The sequence below is a fragment of the Pongo pygmaeus genome, chromosome 15 (assembly GCF_028885625.2).
Source record: "Pongo pygmaeus isolate AG05252 chromosome 15, NHGRI_mPonPyg2-v2.0_pri, whole genome shotgun sequence".
In the NCBI taxonomy this organism is placed as follows: Eukaryota; Metazoa; Chordata; class Mammalia; order Primates; family Hominidae; genus Pongo; species Pongo pygmaeus.
In genome coordinates, this window is record NC_072388.2 from 88,222,592 (window position 1) to 88,244,744 (window position 22,153).

The 22,153-nt window shown below is 43.7% G+C and overlaps 1 protein-coding gene across 13 annotated transcripts in view; it reads right to left on the minus strand.

Moving 5' to 3' along the window:
- The window catches only part of FOXN3 (forkhead box N3), a 462,140-nt gene that overhangs the window by 19,294 nt on the left and 420,693 nt on the right, over positions 1 to 22,153 (minus strand). For 5 of the 13 annotated variants that reach the window (XM_054447790.2, XM_063651977.1, XM_063651976.1 and 2 more), the window contains one exon: positions 5,228 to 5,333. In XM_054447790.2, coding sequence (XP_054303765.1) covers positions 5,228 to 5,333 — 106 coding nt within the window. Of the gene's footprint in view, positions 1 to 5,227; positions 5,334 to 14,925; positions 14,992 to 22,153 lie in introns of all 13 variants that reach the window. The other 8 variants (XM_054447786.2, XM_054447788.2, XM_063651972.1 and 5 more) reach the window with 2 other exon arrangements.

The following is a 22,153-nucleotide window of genomic DNA, read 5'->3' on the forward strand; positions in this document are numbered from 1 at the left end:
TCCAGTGCTCAGGAAGGAAACCTGGGAAGCTCTGTGGGAGACAGGCTAGGTGAATCCATGAGGCTTTCCATGTTACTTATTTATCAAACACCTACAGAATGCTGACTACGTGCCAGGCACATAGCTGTGTGTGAATCCAAATAACCCATGAGGCAGACATACGTTTCCTCTTGAGAAGCCCATGGGCACTTCCCCGAGGTCACATGGCTGCAGGAGATGGACCCAGGAAATGTGGTTCCTGAGTTCATGTACGTATTTTGTTGGCTCAGTTGCTATAGAACAGGCCTTCCCCACATCAGCTTTTTCCCAATCCTGCAGCGAGCCCTGGACATTTCATTCTTTTCTGCCACCTGATGAGGCATGTAGGGATCAAAAAGAACCCTAAAGGTTAAAAGCAAGGTGGCTGAGATCCAGGGGGGTTGCTGTGACCCAACCCAGGGTGTGGGGCTGCCCACGATGCTGTGAATGTAAGAAACCTGGGACTCCTCCTTCCAAAGAAGGCCAGCAACAGCTCTCCCAGGGTTATCATCATGGGTTCCGTTCAATGCAATCTCTGCAAGGGATTTTCCTGGGAAAGCAGCCGAAGACACAGGCATAAAACTTTAAGATGTGTGGGTAGTTATTTTGAGGATCATGTGCCTTGAGGACTTGATGCCCAGGCAAATTTAAAAATAAGCAGGTTTCCAACGTCTAAGGATGGGCCAATCTTGGAGGTTATTGAGTAAAAAGTCAACACCGTAAAGTCAATTACACTATTGACAGATACTCTTACAAGGAGATTTCACATCATAATTATATGCAAAGGAACCTGGCAAATAGAAGCTGTGTAATGATCAGCTAATAAAAGTAACACTTCATCTATGTCAATAACAGTTTCAGAGTTAAGACAAACAAACATGGCCTTTGCCACTCAGTGGAGGAAAAAAAAAATCCCTGAAAGACAAATATTTTCACTTAAGGAGAAGTCGCTTAGACTCACAAGGAAAACCCGTCACACAAAAGAGAGTGGGAAATTGGTCTTTAGTGGGTGCTAATGACTCTCCCGCCCTCCCTGGGCCCCAGCTGAACAGACTGGGGCAGCAACCCCTGTAAACATCTGAGCACACACAGAATACTGGGGCACTGCTACGTGGTCTGGGAGATAACATTCTGTGTTGTTCTAGTCTCCACTGCACTGCTTTCCTTTTTAGCCTTGGCTGAGTTTGAGTTCCACTGACATGTGGCCAAATTAAAAATGTTAAAATTATGATGAATGTGAAAATGCAAAACAAGATTTTTTTCCCCAAGCACTTCTTAATGGGTTTTACACAGACACTGATTAGGCAGATGCCTCCATAGGTATGTTTGTGTTCCTTCTTTCCAAAAGCATCTCAGTGTCTACTACCTGCCCTGCAAAATGAGGGCAAAGATACTACAGGCAAGTACCCCTAATGTTCTAGAGCTTACTACCCCTCTTCCCCTCATTTCCCTTAAAACTGAGGCGAGCAAGTTCAGAATTGGTATTTGGACAACTAACTGCTAATGCACAATGGTTTTCTTTACTGGTTATCTCTCTCTTTTTTTTTTTTTTTTGACAGAGTCTTGCCCTGTTGCCCAGGCTGGTGTGCAATGGCATAATTTCGGCTCACTGCAACCTCCACCTCCTGGGTTCAAGCGATTCTCCCATCTCAGCCTCCTGAGTAGCTGGGACTACAGGCACATAACATCACACCCAGCTAATTTTTGTATTTTTAGTAGAGATGATGTTTCACCATGTTGGCCAGGCTGGTCTTGAACTCCTGACCTCAGGTGATCCGCCTGCCTCAGCCTCCCAAAGTGCTGGGATTACAGGTGTGAGCCATCGTGCCCGGCCTCTTTACTGGTTATCTCTGTTTATGCAAATGGTAACTTGCCTAGTTTCTGCAAACTATGGTTGTACATTTTACCAAAATGATTTTGTTCAAAACTCCTACGATGCTCAGGAAAGTCACTCTTTAATTAGACTATACATGCTTTTGTAGTGGACAGAGATGAAGCAAGCTGTGCCATTACAAAGTTATTGCCACTCAGTCTCAAACCCACCCTTCTACTCTGTTTCCCACACTGGGGCTGGGGCTGGGGCTGGACTTTACCACTGGGTTCCATGTGAGGCTCCGCCACCAGGGGGTGCCATAGAGAGACTGAGAAGGTGGTGGAGAAAGATGGAACTGGCTCCTGCCTGTTTCCTGTTCTTGTGCCACCCAGCAATGCCTCTGCACCTCAGCAGCAGCATTCATTCTCGGAGGTGCCAAACCCAGTCTGCAGTTTTTCCAGCACTTGCAGAACTATGTTCCCTTAGAGGCACCAGCACCATCAGAGGCTGCTTCCTAGTCCCCGCCCCCCCCATGCAAAGTTGAGTTTCAGCTCCATGTGGCGATCATTCCAACCTCTTTCCTTTGTTCCTTCAACCCTAGAGGTGGTAGCTGCCTCCTGCAATGACTCTCTCCATGACACCCTGAGTTATCTTTTACCCTTTCAGTTACCTAGTTAATAACTTCCTACCTGGTTCACAGCTTTGCTTTCTTTCTAATCATTTTGATTTTTACATGGTCTCACTCTGTCACCCAGGCTGGAGTGCAGTGGAGCAATCTCGGCTCACCGCAGTCTTGACCTCCCAGGCTCAAGGGATCCTCCCACATCAGCCTCCAGAGTGGCTAGGACCACAGGTGTGTGCCACCATGCCCAGGTCATTTTTTTTTTAAATAGAGATAAGTTTTTGCCATGTTGCCCAGGCTGTTATCAAATTCCTGAGCTCAAGTGATCCACCCGCCTGAGCCTCTCAGTGTTGGGATTACAGGCATGAGCCAACGTGCCCGGCCTCGGCGAATTTTTAAACTTTTTGTAGAGCTGGGATCTCCCTATGTTGCTCAGGCTGGTCTTGAACTTCTGGCCTCAAGTGATCCTCCTGCCTCAGCCTCCCAAAGTGCTGAGATTATAGGTATGAGCCACCACACCCAGCCCTGGTTAACATTAAAGTCTCTCTGTTCAATTACTTGGTGTGGTTTCTGTCTCCCTACTGAACCTGTCTGATACACAAGTTTGGCTCAGAGGCTGTCTTGTTTTCTTCTACTTTGGAAGGAGCCCAGCTGAGGCACTCACTGGACTGGATGAGTGGCAACTTTCAACAGAAACAAGACTGTTTTGCTGCAGTGCTTTGTTATTCTCTAACCAGAAAGAAACCATCGGTAGTTGAAATAACACCTCAAGAGGGAACTAACCAGTAAAATTTGTCATAATAAATGCCATGAGAGTAAGAATTAAAATGAGAAGGCGGCTCCTGTTGAAGGTCAACCTGTTGTCTGCCTGGCTTTTCTGTGCCCTTCTATAAGGCATGGCTGGGCCCATAGCGAAAGCTACTCTTGAAGGCACTAAAAAAAATGGTCAAGAGGATAAACTGTAAGTCTATATTTAGAATCTGCTAATAAAAATACATTGTTGCTCCAAGCAAAAATAGTTCACAGTCTCCAAATCTTCTCAACCAAGAAGGTAAACTATGAGGCAACACAGGAAAGATTTTAAGAAAGAATGAAAAACAGAGTATGTCTTTTTCAAAAATGTGAGGTAAGAGCATTGGAATTTTGGCTTCATGGAAAGAGGCTTACCACTTAGGAACTCAAGAATTACTGACCCGAGAGTAGCCAGGAGAGATACCGGAAAGGTACAAGAAAAACCTTTCCATGTATTTTTGGAAAATATCCCCTTGTCAGATTAGTAGAAATGATAAGTGGTTTTATAATTTGTTACTATTCTAATTGCTAACAACTTCCCATCTTATCAGAAGCTATAGACCTTTGCTCTGAAGATTATGCAACTTGTCCTGACAACAGCAGGAGGAGTTAAAAGACAAGCTCATGGAGAAGCTGCACACAGCAGGGGAGTTTGACCTTGCTTCTCCCTCAGGCCCAGCTAAACACACCTTCTGGGTTGGTTTCCTTTTGGACATGAAACACTATGAAAGCAAAATGGCCTTCAGGTGCAAACTTGATCTGTAAATGCAGAAGGAGAGGGATGGTACCTTCAAGGGATGCAGCTCAGTGAAACAGGCTTTTTCTAAACAAGCAACCCGGGCCTAGCACATGCAATAGTGATGAGGCATCAGACAACTGATTGAGAGCTAGCCCTCATCCTTAGGACACAAAGCACCCAGGACAGAAAGGGACACACAGAGAAACTGCTACCATACAGGGTCACTCATTGAAGGGCTAAAGCATGGGGCTAATCGGTTCACGGCAAAGAGAAGTTTCTCTGATGCTGGTTCCCAGACCACATTAAAAAAAGCATTGGGAAGGGATCATCTTTTGTGTCACATTTTGAAGGACGTGCTGCCTTGCATATGAGGGTGAGGGGAATCTATGCAGACAAAACTGTATGAATAAGATGGGCCAATACTGGGCATATCTGGGGAACACATTTGGCTCGAGGAGAAGGAAGGACTATCAGGGTGATGCAGGGGCAGTCACAGAAGGTGCTTCTGCAGACAGCTAGAGGGGCATGGTGTTAGGAAACTGGTCTGGCAGTGGTGGATGGATGGGCAGGAGTGGGTGTAGAAGCAGCTGGCAGATGGGAGGAGGCTCCGGCAATGGTGCCTATGAGGGCCGCAGGCTGGTGGTGGACCCTGATCCGGGGCTGGCAGTGGAGATGGAGAGCATGGAGAGAAATGTCCCAAGGAAGGGTTCATGCGGTTTGGCAGCTGACCTCATTCTTGGAAGCAGGGGAATGATGCCACCTGCTATTTATAGACCACGTACCAAAGCTCGCCTCACATCTGATTTTGCATTTGATTTTCCCTGCAACCCCTGGTAGGAGGCAGGAGTTTCACAGACGAAGGAACTGAGCCCAGAGTCACAGGACAGGGGAGGGACAGGACTGGGTCTTGTGCTAGGCCCGTTAGCCTAGAATCCAATTAATATCCTGCCTTCTGTTTTCTTCTACCCACCTCTTACCCTGCCTTCTTAGAATAAAAAACTTAACTTGCCTCCATCTCCTCATCTCTAAAGAGACCAGGATCATCTGGTGGCCCGATAAAGAGAAGATGGCATTTGGATTGGGAGTTCTTGGGGTTACTTTCACATTTCTGAGCACGCAAACCAGGTTTATTGCTGTCACTAGTTCGAAGCAGCTCCTCTCTGTCTCCAGAAGGGACCCCGTGGACAGAAAGCTGCCCTTCCCACTCCCCAGGCTGGCTCTGCCCAGCGTACTCCTCCCTTACCTCATGGCCGCTGTCACCCCAATGGGAGTGATTGGCAGTGGCCGCACGCCAGGAAACAGCCCTCGGCTCAGGACCCGTGCTCCGTTTTGGATCACTCCTGGAGGAACTGAAAAAGCAAAGGGGAGAAAGACACCGCACGTGAATTCAACTGTGAAGATTTCTGTTCCAAGTCAGAAATTCTGGATAGACCAATAAGAGAGAAAGAGAGACAGAGGGCAGAGAACATGCGTGGAGCAGAGAGAAACACACACACGTGCACATACATGCACATATACACACACACACAGTTACACAGACATGCACAGACACTCACACAGTCATGCACGTGCGCACACACACACACGCAGACACGTACGCACACCTGCACATACAGACATGCACACACACACAGACATACGTGCACACACACACAGGGAAAGAGAGACAGAAAAAGATACCCAGAGAGTAAGACAGACAGAAAGATAATCTGGTAAGTAAAAATCAGTCTAGTAGCTCGCAACCAAAGGATTAATGCCTAGGTTAAAAAAAAAAGTGAGTTTTCAAAAGTAGGCTTCAAATAGTATTTTCTCACATTTATTAAACATAACCTTTTACCTTCAGTCAGACCCTAACAACAACTCAAAAAACCCCAAAACTGTAGGACAGACACCTGGTGACCAACAAAAGCACCTCCCCGTGCTTTGCCATGGGCAGAAGCTGAGAACATCTTTCCATTTATCCTTAATCCAACAAGGGGAAAAATATGACCCAAATTGTCTCTTGTAAAAGCCGATTTTACAAGCTACTTGGCACCTCAGCACGCACCACACAGTTCATCCCCCCAGGGGATCCTCGTGGCCTGAGGAAAGGCCCCTTCCCACCGTATCCTCTCAAGCAAATCTCCTGAGAAGTCGCTCCTCATCCCACCTTCTCCTAAACACACGCATCCCTGGAGCAACCCTAAGTCCCCCTTTCACCAGCGACCATCAGATCTTGTCCATTCTCCGTACAAACTCCAAGATCTCCACACCTGCCTGATTTTGTCTGAGGGTTACCTAAGAGGAGAACCGCAGGGAATCCCTGATGTAACCTTTTCTAACCCTCCGAACAGCAATTTCATCTGGTTCAAGCTAATATTCTGCCATCTACTACATCTACCAAAAACTCTCCCTGCGTCTGAGGGGCAGGGGAGCATCACTAAGTGAGAACACAGGTGAGCTTTCATCTGAGTTCTCTTGTGTGACTGCGCAGGTCTGTGGATCTCTGTTTCCCTCTCCGAACACTGTTCTTCCAAGACCCTGTCTGCCATCATGGGTTCAAGACTCCCCAGAGCTCTGGCTGTGCCCATATAGTCCCTGGCACAGTCTCAGATAGTGGCAAGCTGGGTAAATAGTGCTTTTTCAAACAAAGACTATCGAAAAGGCTCTAGAAAATTATGTATTCCAAAATGAAAACCACTCTGGACATTAGGTATGTAAGCCGATATTATACGGGTAGAATAAATGCTTTTCATAAAACACATGGCCATGCTTTTTACTTACATAATTTTTAGGTATCTAAGGACATGTTTTCAAACCTTAAATCAAACATCATGTAGGATGAACGTCCACTCTTGAATACGGGGTAATTTTATAGACTGTCAATTCCTTGGGCATTCTGCACTTCTTGCTAATAATTTTTGCCATTTATTTTCCTGGTTTGCATAAGGCCTTTGTTACTAGGTCTTACAAAAGGTGGGATGGGTGACAGAATGGAAACTCTCGCCTAAGTCAGTACTACTATTACAGTCCGGGGTTCCATAATCTCCCCCGTAACTTACCCTAATTAATTGTGAGAGCAGGCAGACCCAGATCAGTAGCTCCTACCATTCCTGATTATCAGCCTGATTTCCGCTAACAGACCACCTTATCTGAGGCAGGAGACTTACCAAGTATCTTCAAATCACAGAACTGCAAGAATGCGGTATGCAGCCGATTATCATGTCTTACACAGTTGATAAATTCTCTATAAGAAAGAATGTCTAAAGTTTGTATTACCGAATTAATCTTATCTGATTTTCAAGATTTCCTATAAAGTTACAGGAACCAGGACACTGTCATACTGGCGTAAGTCTAGACATAGAGACCAATCGAACAGAACAGAATTCGGGAATAGACGCATGTGGTCAACTGATTTTTGACAAGGGTACTGAGATAATGCAAGGAGGGAAAAGCAAGCGTTAGAACAACCAGAGATCCATTTGGGAAAAAAATGAACCTTGAGCCTTATACCTCATACCACATATAAAAATTAGAAATGGATCATACACCTAAATGTGGGAACTAAAACTATAAAACTTCCAGAAGAAAATATAGGAGGAAAAAATAGCAATAATTCTCAAGGACAGACACATGCAGAAACCAGCAGAACTCTTGTAGATAGATGCTTTGGATGAAACGTATGTGTGTTGTCTAAAATGATAGGCTTTTTATTTGCCTGTTTTGGGGATTGTGGGAGAGGATTTCCATAATTATGGAGTACGGCAGTCTCCTAGAAATGGTCAGATAGCCACAGGTTCAGTTGAATTCTGATCTAATATATCCATCACTAGGGACCTCAAGTAGAGCAACAACTTAGTCCGATATAATGAACCATGCTGATAAATAACTTAAATATTTAAAATCTCTAACACAGTTGTAATTCATGTCAGTAAAAACTATTACACTCCCATATACAGACACTAAAACTTTTACCAAGTACTTTCCTATGTATTAGATGATGGGGATATAAGGTAACTACAAGCAAGAGGGAGGGGGAGATAGAGTGAGCGAGAGAGAGAATGAATTAAGGAGGCAATGAAAATATACTATGGTACATGCTAGGACAGGGGACCTAGAGGCAGAAAGGATGGAGACACCTAACCCAAACTCAGGGGTATTTGGGAAGGCTTCCTTCCTGTAGGAAGTGTCAACTAAACTGGAGTTCAAAGGCAGAAAAATGGCACATACAAAGACCTGGAAGTGATTTTTTAATGACGCACAATGTGCTCTAGGAAGTAAAAGGCTGCTTTTGGACAGCACACAATTCTAGCAGAAATGAGATGTGTTTGGACTTTATCCCATGGGTAGTGGGAAAACCATTAAGGGGTTTTGAGCAGAGGAGTGCCCTGCGCTGCAGCAGCTGACAGCCAGGCTCTGCAAACCAACCTAGGTCTACATCTCATCTCTGTCAATTACTGACCGTGTCCCCTGAGCAAGCTACTTAAACTCCGTAAGTAAGATGGGGGACAAAAATGATATTTACCCAGGGTCTCTGGAGACTTAACTGAGTTAATGAAGGCATGAGTATTTGGAAAATACATGTTGGTTATCAATATCGTCATCAACATGATCAACGTCCACAGAGTAATCCTGAGGCGGCCTGTGCTTTCTCCACTTCAGAGGAGCTGAAAACCCATAAGGAACAGAATGGGACAGAAACCAGACCATACTGGAAGAATGTAGCCATCTTCCTGGTGACAGAGTTGCTGGAAGAGCAACAGATGCTGTTATGGTGCTTCTGTTCCCCTTGTGCACAGCGTGTCATATCAGAGCCACCCTTGCAGCAAAAACACCCAAAACACGTAAAGTTGGACAAAGACGAGGGAAGCCCTGGAATGGGAACAGAGCAAATCCAAGTTAGGGAGCGCAAGTTCTTCTTAACCCTGGCATGGTCGTCAAGCCATCTGCCAATCAAGGAAGAAAAGCACCCCTGGGGACAGTGTGGCATGACAGAGTCCTCTGCCCAAATACTCAGAACCTGTAAGCACCAGGGGCATGGCCAGCAGAGAGGAAAACTAGGAAAGGAAGCCACTCGTCACCAAGTTCCTACTGGAGACCATGTTCTTTGGATGTTCCTTGTCTCACGGAACCCTCAGGGATGAGGTATACTGCAGTGGTTAAGAGTGTGAGCTCTGAGCCACACAGCCTCAGTTCGGCCTTGCCCCATCACTGGCTCTATGGCCTTGGCCTAGTGCCTTCACTTTCCTGGGCCTCCATTTCCTCACTGGTGAAGCAGGCTTAAACATACCTTGTAGGATTGCTCTGGGGATGAAATAAGATAAGCTACGTCAACTGCTTAGCTCAGTGGCTGGCTCGTTATGTAAGCTCATCATCGTCATCGTCACCATCATCCTTCTGTCATCCTATATCACCTCTCCAGCATCCTCTTACTAATGATCTACAAGGATAGGGCTGAATGGGGTCTGGGCATGGGGAAATACTTTCAGCCCATTATGCTTTTTGTAGTTATTCCTAACTCTGCATTTACCTATTAAAACATCTTTCTGATTAATGAACAGCATTCACTTCAAAGAGAATCTCATGGACAAAGCTCTCTTGCAGCATTAATAGGCTTTCCCTGAGCTATTTCCTGAACCTCACAAGACTCCTGGCATGTAGACTCAGCTCTTCCTCTGAATCCTGCAGCTTGTTCTCAAATGAGCTGCAACTAAATGCTGCCTCTGCCAACCCTGGCACTTCTCCGTCCTCATCACTGGCAGTGCTCTCCATGGAGAGATGGCGGATGTGTTCGTGTTTGCTCACCAGCTGCCAGAAGCCAGCTGTGACACTTAACTGTACCCCTGTCTTTCTCCTTTCTGTCCCCATCCCCAAGTGTCAGGAACGTGGCTTCTGAAGAACAAGTCACAGCCAGTCTAAAATGGCTCTGTTAGAGAAAGGCATTCTGAGGCCCACAGTTCACTACTCTACATTAGGAAGCTCGGTGGGAACATGAGTCCATTCTTCAGCCTTTTCTCTACCAGCAATCTACTCTTTCCCTTCCTTTTACTCTGTTTCCCTCAGAGCATATTAAGACACCGAAAGACCAAAACCTTTACAGCCAATCTGATGCACCCGATGTACTGAAATGCACTGGCCTCCAGCTATGTAAGACATCAAAAGGGCTGGACATTCAAAGTCAACTTCTCCCTCGGATTTGTGGCTCTCTCCAGACAAGGCCCAGGCCTCTAGCATCATCCTTGCAGGTTAGGCCAGTTACGTATTTATCTTTTAGATGAGAGAATACCCACCCCTGAGGCTCTCAGGATGAGGGACATTGGCGCCACACTTCCCCACACTTGCCATCAACCACGTTCTCTGCAGTTAGAGAGGGACTCTTAAGCTTTCTGGTTTTAACTAGCAAGAAGGCAACCTTCACACATAAGAAGAGAGCCAAACAGAGCAGCACTGTTCATTGTAGATGCTATGATCTAAATGGGATAACGCAATCCTGAGAATCTTAAAAAAAAGCCTAAGGTCCAAGACAAACTCCTCCACGCTACATTGTCCCTCAGCACTTCCCCAGCTCCCCTCCTGAGGCTTAGCTTCCTTGGTTTTTCACAACTTCTAAAATTAACCTCTGAGCTCTTGCCGCTGCCTTTGGAGGGCAGCCCTGGCTAACTCTCTCAGAGGCCATAAGCTGAGCAGCAGGTGATTCCGCTAATCCTTCCCTTCCCTAAAGTCGGCCTTTCCACCTGCTTACTTGGAAGCACACTGGGGAGGGGGCTGGCACGGGGAGACACAGCCTATTTCCTGGTTGTCTTCCCTCTGCTGTGCCTGGTGTGTCTGATATACATCCCAGTTCCAGGCAGGGGGAGGACCGCCTTCCCCCAATCCCTCCCCTTCCCTCGTTCCATTTTGTTGTTTTGTTTATTATCTAGAGTTCGTCTCTGGGAACCTTCCAACCAGGGATTATATAAGCCTTTGAAGATGAGTAATGGAGATCTGGCTTCTCCTGACTAACAAGTCCTCCATTGGGGTTAAAGCTGACTCACGGGGCTTGTCAAAGGGGAACTGCAAAGTAGGTACTTAAGGAGATACTAGAAGCTGGAATAAGTCTACATAGCCATTTTGAGGGTGGGGAGGATGGGGTAGGCAGATGGATTTGACTGGAGCATAATCCAAAGTCCAGGGGGTAATGAGCCAGCCGTGTCCCATGCTGACTGTTCTGGAGGCAGCATCCTATAGAGCGTGTGAGACATGGTGGCTCTCCTTGCAGAATGTTTCTCCTATGCTGCAAACGGGCAAAGTCTAAAAGGGCTAATGTCACATGCACAGCGGATGCTGCCAGGAGGACAAAATGTTGTAGCCTGAGGTTTTTATTAGGTGCACACTGCCACTGCACTGCAAGTGAAGCATTAGACTGAAACGAGAGGTGGAGGGACCCCTAGGGACTCCAGCCCAAGCAAGACATGGTGTGCTGGGCTCCCTTGGGGCAACACGGACCCTCCAATGATAAAGAGGCTTGCTCTGCCTGGGGCTCTCACCAGCGTCTGAGCCATTTCCTTTGTGCAACCTAGTCAGCTTCAGACCCTGGACTGTGGCCAGTCTGCCGGCCTTGAGCTAGCTTTACAGATGCTGAGCAAGGGTAGGAGGAAGAGAAAAGATCTAAGTGGCTGCCATCTGGTGACCTGGAGTGGCTATGAAGGGTGAGGACAAAGGAAAAGACTTCCAGCTATCCAGGCCAGCCTCTATCTGCTGGGAGCAGAACAACAGCAGAGACTAGGTTGGTGGCCCCCATGCAAGCAGGGGCATCTAGCAGCCCAAGAGGTGAAAACAAGGGGCTATAAATAGCACCGCACGAGGAAGCTCTATAAACAGAGCCCAGCCATAGCACCAGCCCACGGGGGAATACAGGCAGGCTCTGCGCAGACAGGAAATGTGTTGCTCTCCGAAGCCACGCTCCCCACTCATGGGCAGCGGCAGGACCCCTCAACCTAGAGAAGACCTGGGATATATCCACACTGGGACACAGGCACACAAACACCCCTACATAGGCTGCCCACACACCACCACTGTGGCTGGCTGGCTGTTGCCTTTAACCATTTTTGCACAGGAATAGCCTCTCACTTTTTCCAAACCTTGGGTGATGCCGGCAGGGCAGGGGATGACTGCCTAATCATTCTGTCTGTAATTCTTCTCCCTTAAGAAGGCAAAGGACTGCCTCAAATCCCAGGGCAAATAACGTTATGCAATGTAAAATGAAAAGAAAGGTGGCATGGAGAAAGAGTGAAGTCAGAAAGAGCTAACCACAAGCTGCAGATACATTCCTCTGGTTGGGTTTATGGGGAGGATTGGCCAGCTGGCTTCCCAAATGCACAGAGAAGACGCTCCATGCATCTTCACTCCCTTGCTAAGGTACTGCTCCAATCCTTGGGGCCCTTACAACCTGCTCCTTGACTATGCTTGCCCTTGACCTCCAGGGCATTGAACCAGGGCTGGCGGTCAGATGGGACAGTGAATGCAAAGGTGGAGTCCCTGCTTTCTGCCCAGTCTTCACATTTACTTCTCTGTTATTCCTGTCCATGAGCGTCTCCTTCTGTGACCTTTGTAGGCACCCCGGGTTCTTTCCTTCCACTGTCTTGGAGCCCCGTTCTTGGCCTGGGGCTTTCATGAAGGCTGTGGCTGGATTTCTCACACAGTGGTAATAGCCTTCTTAAAAAAGCCTTCTAAAAATGAGCCTACAGCTTCAAAACATGAACACTGAACTTGTAAAACTCAAATTCAGCATTTCAATGTAAATAGGACCGTGGCTACCCTGGAAAAAGAAGTATTTACAGTTTGAATGTTACGGAGATGGAGAGGGGAGGCGAACACTGAAAACAACTCACTTGTCAACTCATCAGGAGAAACCTTTTTCCTTTCCTACCTATGCTCAAGAATCCAGTAATCATGGATGTTTATGGAAGCTGCTGAGGATCTGTGAAGGATCAATCAGTCCCCTTGCCTGGCTTGGTTTCATTTCAAAGATATTCTAGGCTCCAGCAGGCCTGCTTCACCAGACTCTTCTCCAAAATGGCAGCTTGGTGATGAGGTCCCAGAAGAGACAGAAATTTCTAAAAATGGGTATTGCTCCGGTCCATTACGTTTAAGCTGGCCCCATGTAGCCTCTTCTAGCAGAAGCCCATAATCCCATTTTCCCTCTGAACTTCAGCAACCAGCTGGAAGTATTTTTGTTAAACTAATGATCACTGTGTAGTGGCTGGGTGCAAAGGAAGGTGCTCGAATCTTACATGGCTCTGATGAAATCAGTATGTTTCCACTGGGTTGAGTTATGCAACTTAATTTTAGAAATCTTTTCAGCCTGGAACTTGATTACAATCTGGTCTGTACTTTTCCTGCAATGCCATCTAAGAATGGAAGTTTATTTAAAAAAAAAAATTTAAAAACATATACATTTCTCTGAAATATGAAACATCATTTAAAAACCACACTCCAGGTTAACTGCTAGTTACAGAACTAGGCCAGTGACACATCTGCTTAGCAGTGGTGTTTGCATGTCAGAGGTGTAGGCAGTCCAACATTGCAATGGCTGTAGGTCTGAGTTTGGAAAGAGAGAATCAGAACTCTAGACTGTTCGGAACAGGTAACGGCAGCTCCAGGCAGAGGAACAAGTCTCCCTGAGAATGCTCAGCTGAATTTCTTGGGTCTTTTAAAATAGGAACAAATAAGAAAGGTTGGAGTCAAATATCCTAAAGCTGTCAGGAAGGCTGGGACAAGCAGAGGGGCTATGACGGATGGCCTGGAACTCCACGTAGTCCAATACTAACAAAAGGCACCTGTTTTGGGTCTGAGGATAGATGTTTTCCTGTGTGAAGTAGCATCCACTCCAAAGGCAGGGACTTCCCACTGCTCAGCAAGCCATGTGGCCCTCAGAGAGCCAGAACCCAAAATGAGCTGAAGGCCTAGCCATAAGAAGGAGACAGGTGAGTGCCAGCCCCTAAGCGGTGGTGTTGTAGTGGCATCTGCTGCTTCATGTCACTATTTCCTCACTACCGTGTTTCATCAGTGAGAGGCTGTAACACAGCAATGTCCTAACAACAAGCTGAGCAGACCCTGGTAAACCAGCTGTCTGTGTGTTCAACAGGGTTCTAGCTGGGTGTGGGATGTGGGCACTGGTACTGACCTCGAGTGGGGAGAAGGAAGGGACAGGTATCTTTGTTCGAAGTCACTCTTCATCCCTTGGGAAGAGATCTTTCTAAAACCATGGTAGACTATCTCCAGAGATGGTAAAAACCTCAGGTAGTGAGAAGAGAAGTCTCAGTAAGGAAATGCTGTCTCAAACTTGACATTGTTGAAGGCCAACAAAAAGAAGGTGAGGATGGGAGTCCTGCTTAGCTAAACAGCCCTACCCTGCTATCTGGGGCAGCCTGGGAAACTGAATAGAAATGGTCCAAGCTGGTAGCGTGGTTTCATTTCAAAGATATTCCAGGCTCCAACAGGCCTATTTCACTAGACTCTTCTCCAAAATGGCAGCCTAGCGATGAGGTCCCAGAAGAGAAAGAAATTTCTAAAAATGGGTACTGCTCAGGTCCATTAGGGTTAAGTTGACCCCATGCAGCCTCTTCTAGGAGAACCTACAAACTCACAGGAACAATACCTGCAGGAGCAAGGAAGGCCTCTTCACTGGGACTCATTAAAGGATCTGTTTCCCTTTCCCCAAGTCTTAAGTCCTGAAATTATATGAGAACTTTCTCATCTTGGAAACACACCTATGCATTCATTCATACATATGCATTCATTCATACATATGCATGGCTGCATGTTTATATGCATATGCATGTAATCATGCACTTACGTAGCTTTTAAAGTGATTCTATAAGGGAAGTTCTACTTTAGCATTAGTTCTTCCTATGACCTGGTGTATAAATGAGGTTAAGTTCACAAACTATGGTGCTGTAGGCTATAGAAATATCTACTCACAACCTGCTTGTATCTCAGGGGGAGTATTCAAAAGCATCATGGCACTGGCAGCATCAATGTCAGGATCTGGAAAAATCAACCAATAAATAACATTATTTACAACGGGGCCGGTGTGTGTGTGTGTTTTTCCCCCTGCAAGTTACAGTTTATGAATGCAACAGAGAAAAAAAAAATATCCAGGAACAAGATGAGCTATCCCAAAGGCGACTTTCTTCCCAGTGGGATTTGAGAAGAAGAAAAGGTATTCTAGAATGAGATTTAAGGATCGTGTTAGTAAATTTTTCATCACACAAGCATGGTTTCTTCTCATTTTATTAATTTTATAATTTGCACTGTATGTTCCTGATAAATTGCTGATCTATGCACCCCCACAGCTTTTACCGTGGGGTGAGGAACAGGAGAGTCAGTGACAATAGAATTTCAGCCATACGAATCTTTAATGAACTGGGGAAAGCTCACAGCATCAAGAAAGCATTAAATACACCTGCATCTAGTGAGATACAAACAAGACATTTGGTCATTTCCATTTGTCAGCAGAATGTAAATTGTGTTTCACGAGGTTATGTGTTTGTAAGAGCGGTGTGGACGTGGTGAAGGCATTAAAAAAAAGCACTTAAAATATAAAGAAAAAAGTAAAGTTCTGAGGTTGAGGGCACAATGTTTGCTTCCACTTCTATTACTGCTTTTAATATGGGTAAAAAAAAAAAAATACTCATCACTCCATTGCTATAATTCTTAATAGGTTTCTGAATCCTTACTGATCCACCAGTTGACAGATGGCAGGTTATATAGAGACAGAGAAAAATATTATCCTTTTATAACTAAATTCATTTTCCTCTGAGAAACAGCACTCTGCTGCTATGGAAATGAAGGTCACCATGGCAACAGTAAACAACCCCCAAGAATGGTCACTGAATAGGCTGAAAAGAACATCTGCCCCAGCGCAGCATCCCAGCTGCCCTGGGGCGAAATTCACTAATAGTGCGGTGATGCCGCGTGACAGAAGCTGCCGCCTGTGCCCTGTCCAAATAAATGAAGTGTGCAATTGAAGTCGACATCAAAATGCCTTCCCTTGCAGATTACTGCCTCTGTGTCCGCTAAATCCAATGACTAATGATGGGGGACGAGGGGCTCGCACTTGTCAGTTTTTGTACAAATAACATACCAAAAAATTCAATTTACTCCTAATGGCTCCATGGCACCTTATTTTGGATATTACGCTAGAAAATTACTTTTTTAATGTTTAAAAAAGTACATTTTTCATACTTTATACGTGTGGTTTAATTCCAAAGGAGTAATATGATGTGGTAAAAAGACGCCCACAAGCGATTAATGATATGGATGACGCTGGTTCCTGAAAACAGGGTCTCAAAAAAAAAAAAATAGAACTTGACTCTGAAGAGTTTTTTTTCTATTTTGCCTGCAGGAGGCCTGTTACTTACACTCCATAATGGACTAAAAGTTTATTTTAATAAGTACATTATATGAGAAACAAGTAAATTAACTTATTTGGCAACTCTAGGGGTGAAATTCCTAAAACAGTCACCATTTCCCACTGATATTAGTATATATATATATGTAACTATTATATATAATATATATTAGCTAATATAATTAATCATTAATCATCAACTAATGTATATAAACTACTATATATAATAATATACATACTATATTAGCTATTATATATAATAGTATATATATAGTTTATATATTTGGCCACTCCAGGGGTGAAATACCTTAAATAGTCACCATTTCCCACTGATATTAATATATATTATATATTAATATATTAACTACAATGCACATTAAATATGTATATGAATATTATATATTAAGGTATATTAACCATTATATATAATAATATATATTAAGGTATATTTACCATTATATATAATAGTATATATTAAGTACTTTTATATATAATATGTAATAAACTATGCATACTATTATATATAATCATTAATAAAATATATATTGTTATATGTAATAGTATACAGTTTATATATTAACTATTTTTTATAAGTTAATATATAAACTACAAAATATCAGTTTATAATAGTTGTATGTAATAGTTTATAATACATAAATTATATATTTTATATATATAAACTATAGTTTATATCTACTATTACATATAATAGTTAATATATTATAAACTATATATTAGTTTATAATAGTTGTATATAAGTTTATAACAACATATTGAATTATATAATATATAACATATATGTTATATGTAATATAAACTATATAATATAAACTATATAATATAAAGTATATAAACCTTATATAGTTTATATATACTATTATATATAATAGTTAATATACACTACTATATACAATGGTTAATAGTTTATACTATCATATAATAGTTAATATATGTATACTATTATATGTAATAGTTTATATGTTAATGACTAGTTGAATTTTATATATTTAATATATATAAATACATAAGATATAGAAAAAAATATATATTTATATATAAAACCATTCAGCTAAAAAACTAAAAGTTCTTCCCACTGACCCTGCGGCTCCCACCGCCCCGGGTCTCTTGGTCCCCCACAGGGCCTGTTGCCTGGAAGCAGCACTCACAGCCCCAGCATTCTTGCTGGCATCTCACAAGTCACAAGGGACAAGCAGTGCCTAAGGGGGGCTGTTAAGGCCTCAGGCCTTTCCCTCTTGCCCCTCCTTTTAGAAAGGGCCTTTTCCTTTCTCAGGGGGTAGCCAAGAAAAACGATTTTTTCCTGCCAAGCAAAAGGTCTCTGCCATTATTGAGAATGCAAGTGCTACAGGTGACCATGGTTGGCCTGGCTACATGGTCCCTGCCTCCGCAGGTGACTCGTACCCAAAGTTTTTCTCGGTGGCCAGGGGGTTTGCTGGGCCCAGAACAAGCGGAAACACAGGGAGGAAGTCTGGAGTCTTTTCCTATTTATATGGCCAGAAAATTAAAGAAAATATTTCAGTATTCTTCAAAAACACATTAAAGGAAACTGTAGAGGGACACAAATAAAAAGAAGACATAGTGAAAGAAAGAAAACAGAAAGAGAGAAAGAAAACCTTAAAGGAAAAGCATTCCATCAATAATCACACATGTGGGAGAACCTAAGTGGGGCATTCCCAAGGCACATTTAGGGGGGTGCTTTGGATCTGTAGAGCATCCACCTATGACTCCCCACCCCCCACCTTCTGTTATTCATCAAAGATGGGGTGTCAATAGTTCATTCCTTATGGCTATTGCTGAGTGGTAGTCACTGAACAGAAATACCGCAATTCATTCACCAGTAGGTGGACACTGGATTGTTTCCAGTTTGGGATATGATAAAAAAGCTGCTGTGAACTTTTATACCAGTCTTTTTCAAACCCGTGTTTTCATTTCTCTTGGAAAATTGCCAGTAAATGTATATTTAGCTTTATAGAGAATTGCTACATTGTTTTCCAAAGAGGGTGTACCACGTAGGAGAGTTCCAGTTGCTCCATATTTTTTTTGCCACTACTTGAAATTGTCAATCTTTAAAAACGTTAGCCATCTAGGGGATATATAGTGATATTTCACTGGGGTTTTCATTTTTATTTCCCTAATGACAAATAACCTTGAGCATCTTTTCATGTGCTTGATGGCCGTTCGTATCTTACATGAAAAGTCTGTTAAAGTCTTTTACCCATTTTTTAGTTAGGTAGTTCAACTAGTATTACTCAGTTGTAAGATTTTAAAAAATATTCTGAATATAAGTCCTCTGTGAGATACATGTTTTTTTTTCTCAGTCCATGGTTTACTATTCAGTTTCTTAAGAGTGTCTTTTAATAAGTAGAAGTCTTTAATTTTTATTTAGTCCAGTTTACCATTTTGTTCTTTTATAGCTTAATGTCTTTTGTGTTCTAAGAAATCTTAGCCTACCCTAAAATTTCAAAGATTTCCCAAGTGTCATCTTCTATGTTTTCATTTGTGAGTGTACTAGATATAACACTGTCTTGGTCCAATATCCAGATTTACAGGCAAACAAAAATAGAAGTAATCACTCAGACCTCTTTCCTTATTTAGCAAGCTGGTTAAGCACAGACCTAGCACTGTAGATCAATGCCAGGAGGACCCTCTTTGGCTCCTGGGAACACCAAGCAGCTTAATGAGTCTGACATCCTTCTATGGAAAAGTGTCCTGGACTCTCTCCTAGAACATCGCATATGCCTTTCTCCTTGTCACACCCTGACACCCTGTGAGTGCTTCTGTCTTCAGAGCCAACAACCTCCGGTCTCTCCTCTCCAAAGAGAAGAGATACTATAATTCTTACTCTTATTTATTATTAAAATACTTAAGTTTTTCCCTTTTTTTAAAAGTCATGAAAGTAATGTGTGCTCACTGTAAAAAAAAAAAAATACTAGATGGATATAATTTGAGAGATAAATGCCTTCCCTATAGGCTTACTTTCAAAATCATATTTTCTTATATATATATGTCCAGAAATTATCTAGGTGAAAATAGGCATATATGTATATATTCATTGAAATACTAAGACACACACATATATATATGTACTCATGCACGCAAACTTATTTTTTTAAAAAATAGCTTTACATGGAAAATAGTTTCCTGCAACTTAAAATTTTTTTCACTTATTTCATCAGCCTTTTATATTAGTATATGCTATCAAAAGTTTTTCTACGGTGAGATTTTTGTGCATAAAAACACACTGCACTGTTTGTACAGGCATTCCCTTTTCTTTAGATTGCAAACTACCAGAAGGTAGAAAGAAAGTGTTTGAGCTGATTATATACCTTGTGCTCAGCACGGTACTCCAACCTACAGATTCTGGGCACCTAAGGGCACTGCCTCTGCACACTTCTCCCAGTCCCCTCACCCCAAACACCCCTCCCTTTGATCTCCCTACCCCACCCCTTCCTATGAGGACACAGTGCTGCCCCACTCTCTTCCTCCTGTGCCTCTCTCTGGGGCTCACTCCCGCTCTCTACCTTAGGTAATGTGCTACTTCTCATCAGCACACTCTGGGTCTCTATAAAAAAGTCTAAATTTTCTGTGGTCAAGAGAGACTACTGGTGGTTTACCTCTTTAGATAGCAGAGGAACTTTCTGATGCAGGCATGCTATTGTGGTAGGATGCTTTGGACCAAAGACATTGGAGATTTGTGGCTGGAAGTATTTCAGGGGACTGGGTAGCTGTTTGGTGGACAGCGGGGGCTTCTGCTTCAGAGGTATAGCTGATTGTGAAGGGTAAAGGGCCCAGGACAAGATCTCTAGGAGGGGAGCAGTGGATTGGCTTTGTAGGATCTTCCCTGGATGGTCCAACCCAGTTTATCAGCAAAAGAAAAGAGAAAGGCATTTTGGCCAGGAACTCTTTCTAGGAATGAAGACCCACGTGGCAGGAGTGCTTCACGTTGTATCTCAGGGGAATGAAGTGAGACAGGGAGGTACAAGAGAACAAGGAAGTGCCACCCTTTAAATTTTTGGATGGGGAGGGTCCTCCCATCAGTACCCAGTTCAGCATCCTAATTCAGGAACCAAATCATTGATTGCTGGTTAATTCATTATCACACCCAAGCATGCTGTCATGGGTGCTGAATAGAGTTATGACCAACCATCATCCAGACTGAGCCAATCTCAAATCCCATATTAAAAAAAATTCCTCCTTCGCCCATGCTTCAGTAACAAATGTTACTTCTCCTCTGGACCAGTTCCCAGCAGCCTATTTCAATTTTCATCTTTAATGCAGTTGTCTTATCACATTGCCTCTTCTCTGTAGTACGAGACTGGAAAACGGTCACACATCTTAAAGATGTTTTCAAATCCTCTTCTTTTGAATGTACACACACAGTTATATTATGCTGCAGGGAGACAAACAGGTAACACAGTTTCCAGAATCAACGGTCCAGCTATTTGGGTGAAGAAAAATATTGAGCCTCAGTTTCTCAAACTGTTGAGATGGTTCCATTGGTTGTGGAAGAGGCTTCTCCTCTGTGGACAGGACGGGAAAAGCACTGCACTAGACATGAGGATTCTTGGGTTTAAGTCCTGGGTCTGCTGATTTTCCTTTCATTTTGCTATGACTGAGTCCACTCATTTTAAAATGATGGGTGGCTAGCTGCAGACTTGGAAGGGGCCGGTTTGGTTTTACATCCCTTTCCACATAGTTCCTGCTCTGTAATGTCCCTTGATTTGCTCCTCCCTTTGAGACTTGTGGCTGCCAGAGCTATGGATTCCAAAGAACACCTACCAAATGGGGCATCTACTCCAAAGACCTTAGGGGCAGCTAACCACCTTAGTAAGGCTGGGAGAATATACTATTGCCTCCAGAAAGCCATGGCCTGTCCTGATGGGTCCCTGCCAGGTCTGTTTCACAGCAATCCATCAAGTCTGCTGTGGGTATTCTGTGGGTTCCTAGTGTGGTTTCTATCCATGTTCATTCCGCTTCCTCTGGGATTTAGTTTCAGTGGGAAGTGACTTGGAGAGGCCATTTGCCTTAACAAACTAAGAATACAAGGCCAGCAGGAAGCCCCTGGTTCAATCCACACTGCAATATATACCTGCTGCAAAAATGTAAGCACTGCCTTCAGCACCTCTGAGCTGACCGACCTAACAAAACAATGACAATGAAACACTTCCCACAGAGAAAGCCTAAGAATCATAACCATAACTTTCTTAGAAATCGTGTGATTTTCCACAGGGCTAATGTGTTTTGTTTCTCCAGCTCTCTCCGCTCCCGCTCACACCTGAGGGGTCTTATAGGATGATGAAATCTCTTTAACTGAATAAAAGAAATTCAAAAAACAAACAAACAAAAATACCAAATAATAGATGACACACACTCAGACAGAAATGATCAGATATAAGAACATGGGTAGGCTGGGAGTGGTAGCTTGTGCCAGTAATCCCACCACTTTGGGAGGCCAAGGTGGCAGATTGATTGAGGTCAGGAGTTCAAGACCAGCCTGGCCAACATGATGAAACCCCACCTCTACTAAAAATACAAAGATTAGCTGGAGGTGGTGGTGCACACCTGTAGTCCCAGCTACTTGGGAGGCTGGGGCATAAGAATTGCTTGAACCCGGAAGGCAGAGGTTGCAGTGAGCCGAGATGGTGCCACTGCACTCCAGCCTGGGCGACAGAGCAAGACTGTGTTTTTAAAAAAAAAAAAAAAAAAAAAAAAAGCCTGGGTACAGGGTTAGATACATACACTAGGGTGTTCCCTAGCACCTAGAACAGTGCCTGAAAC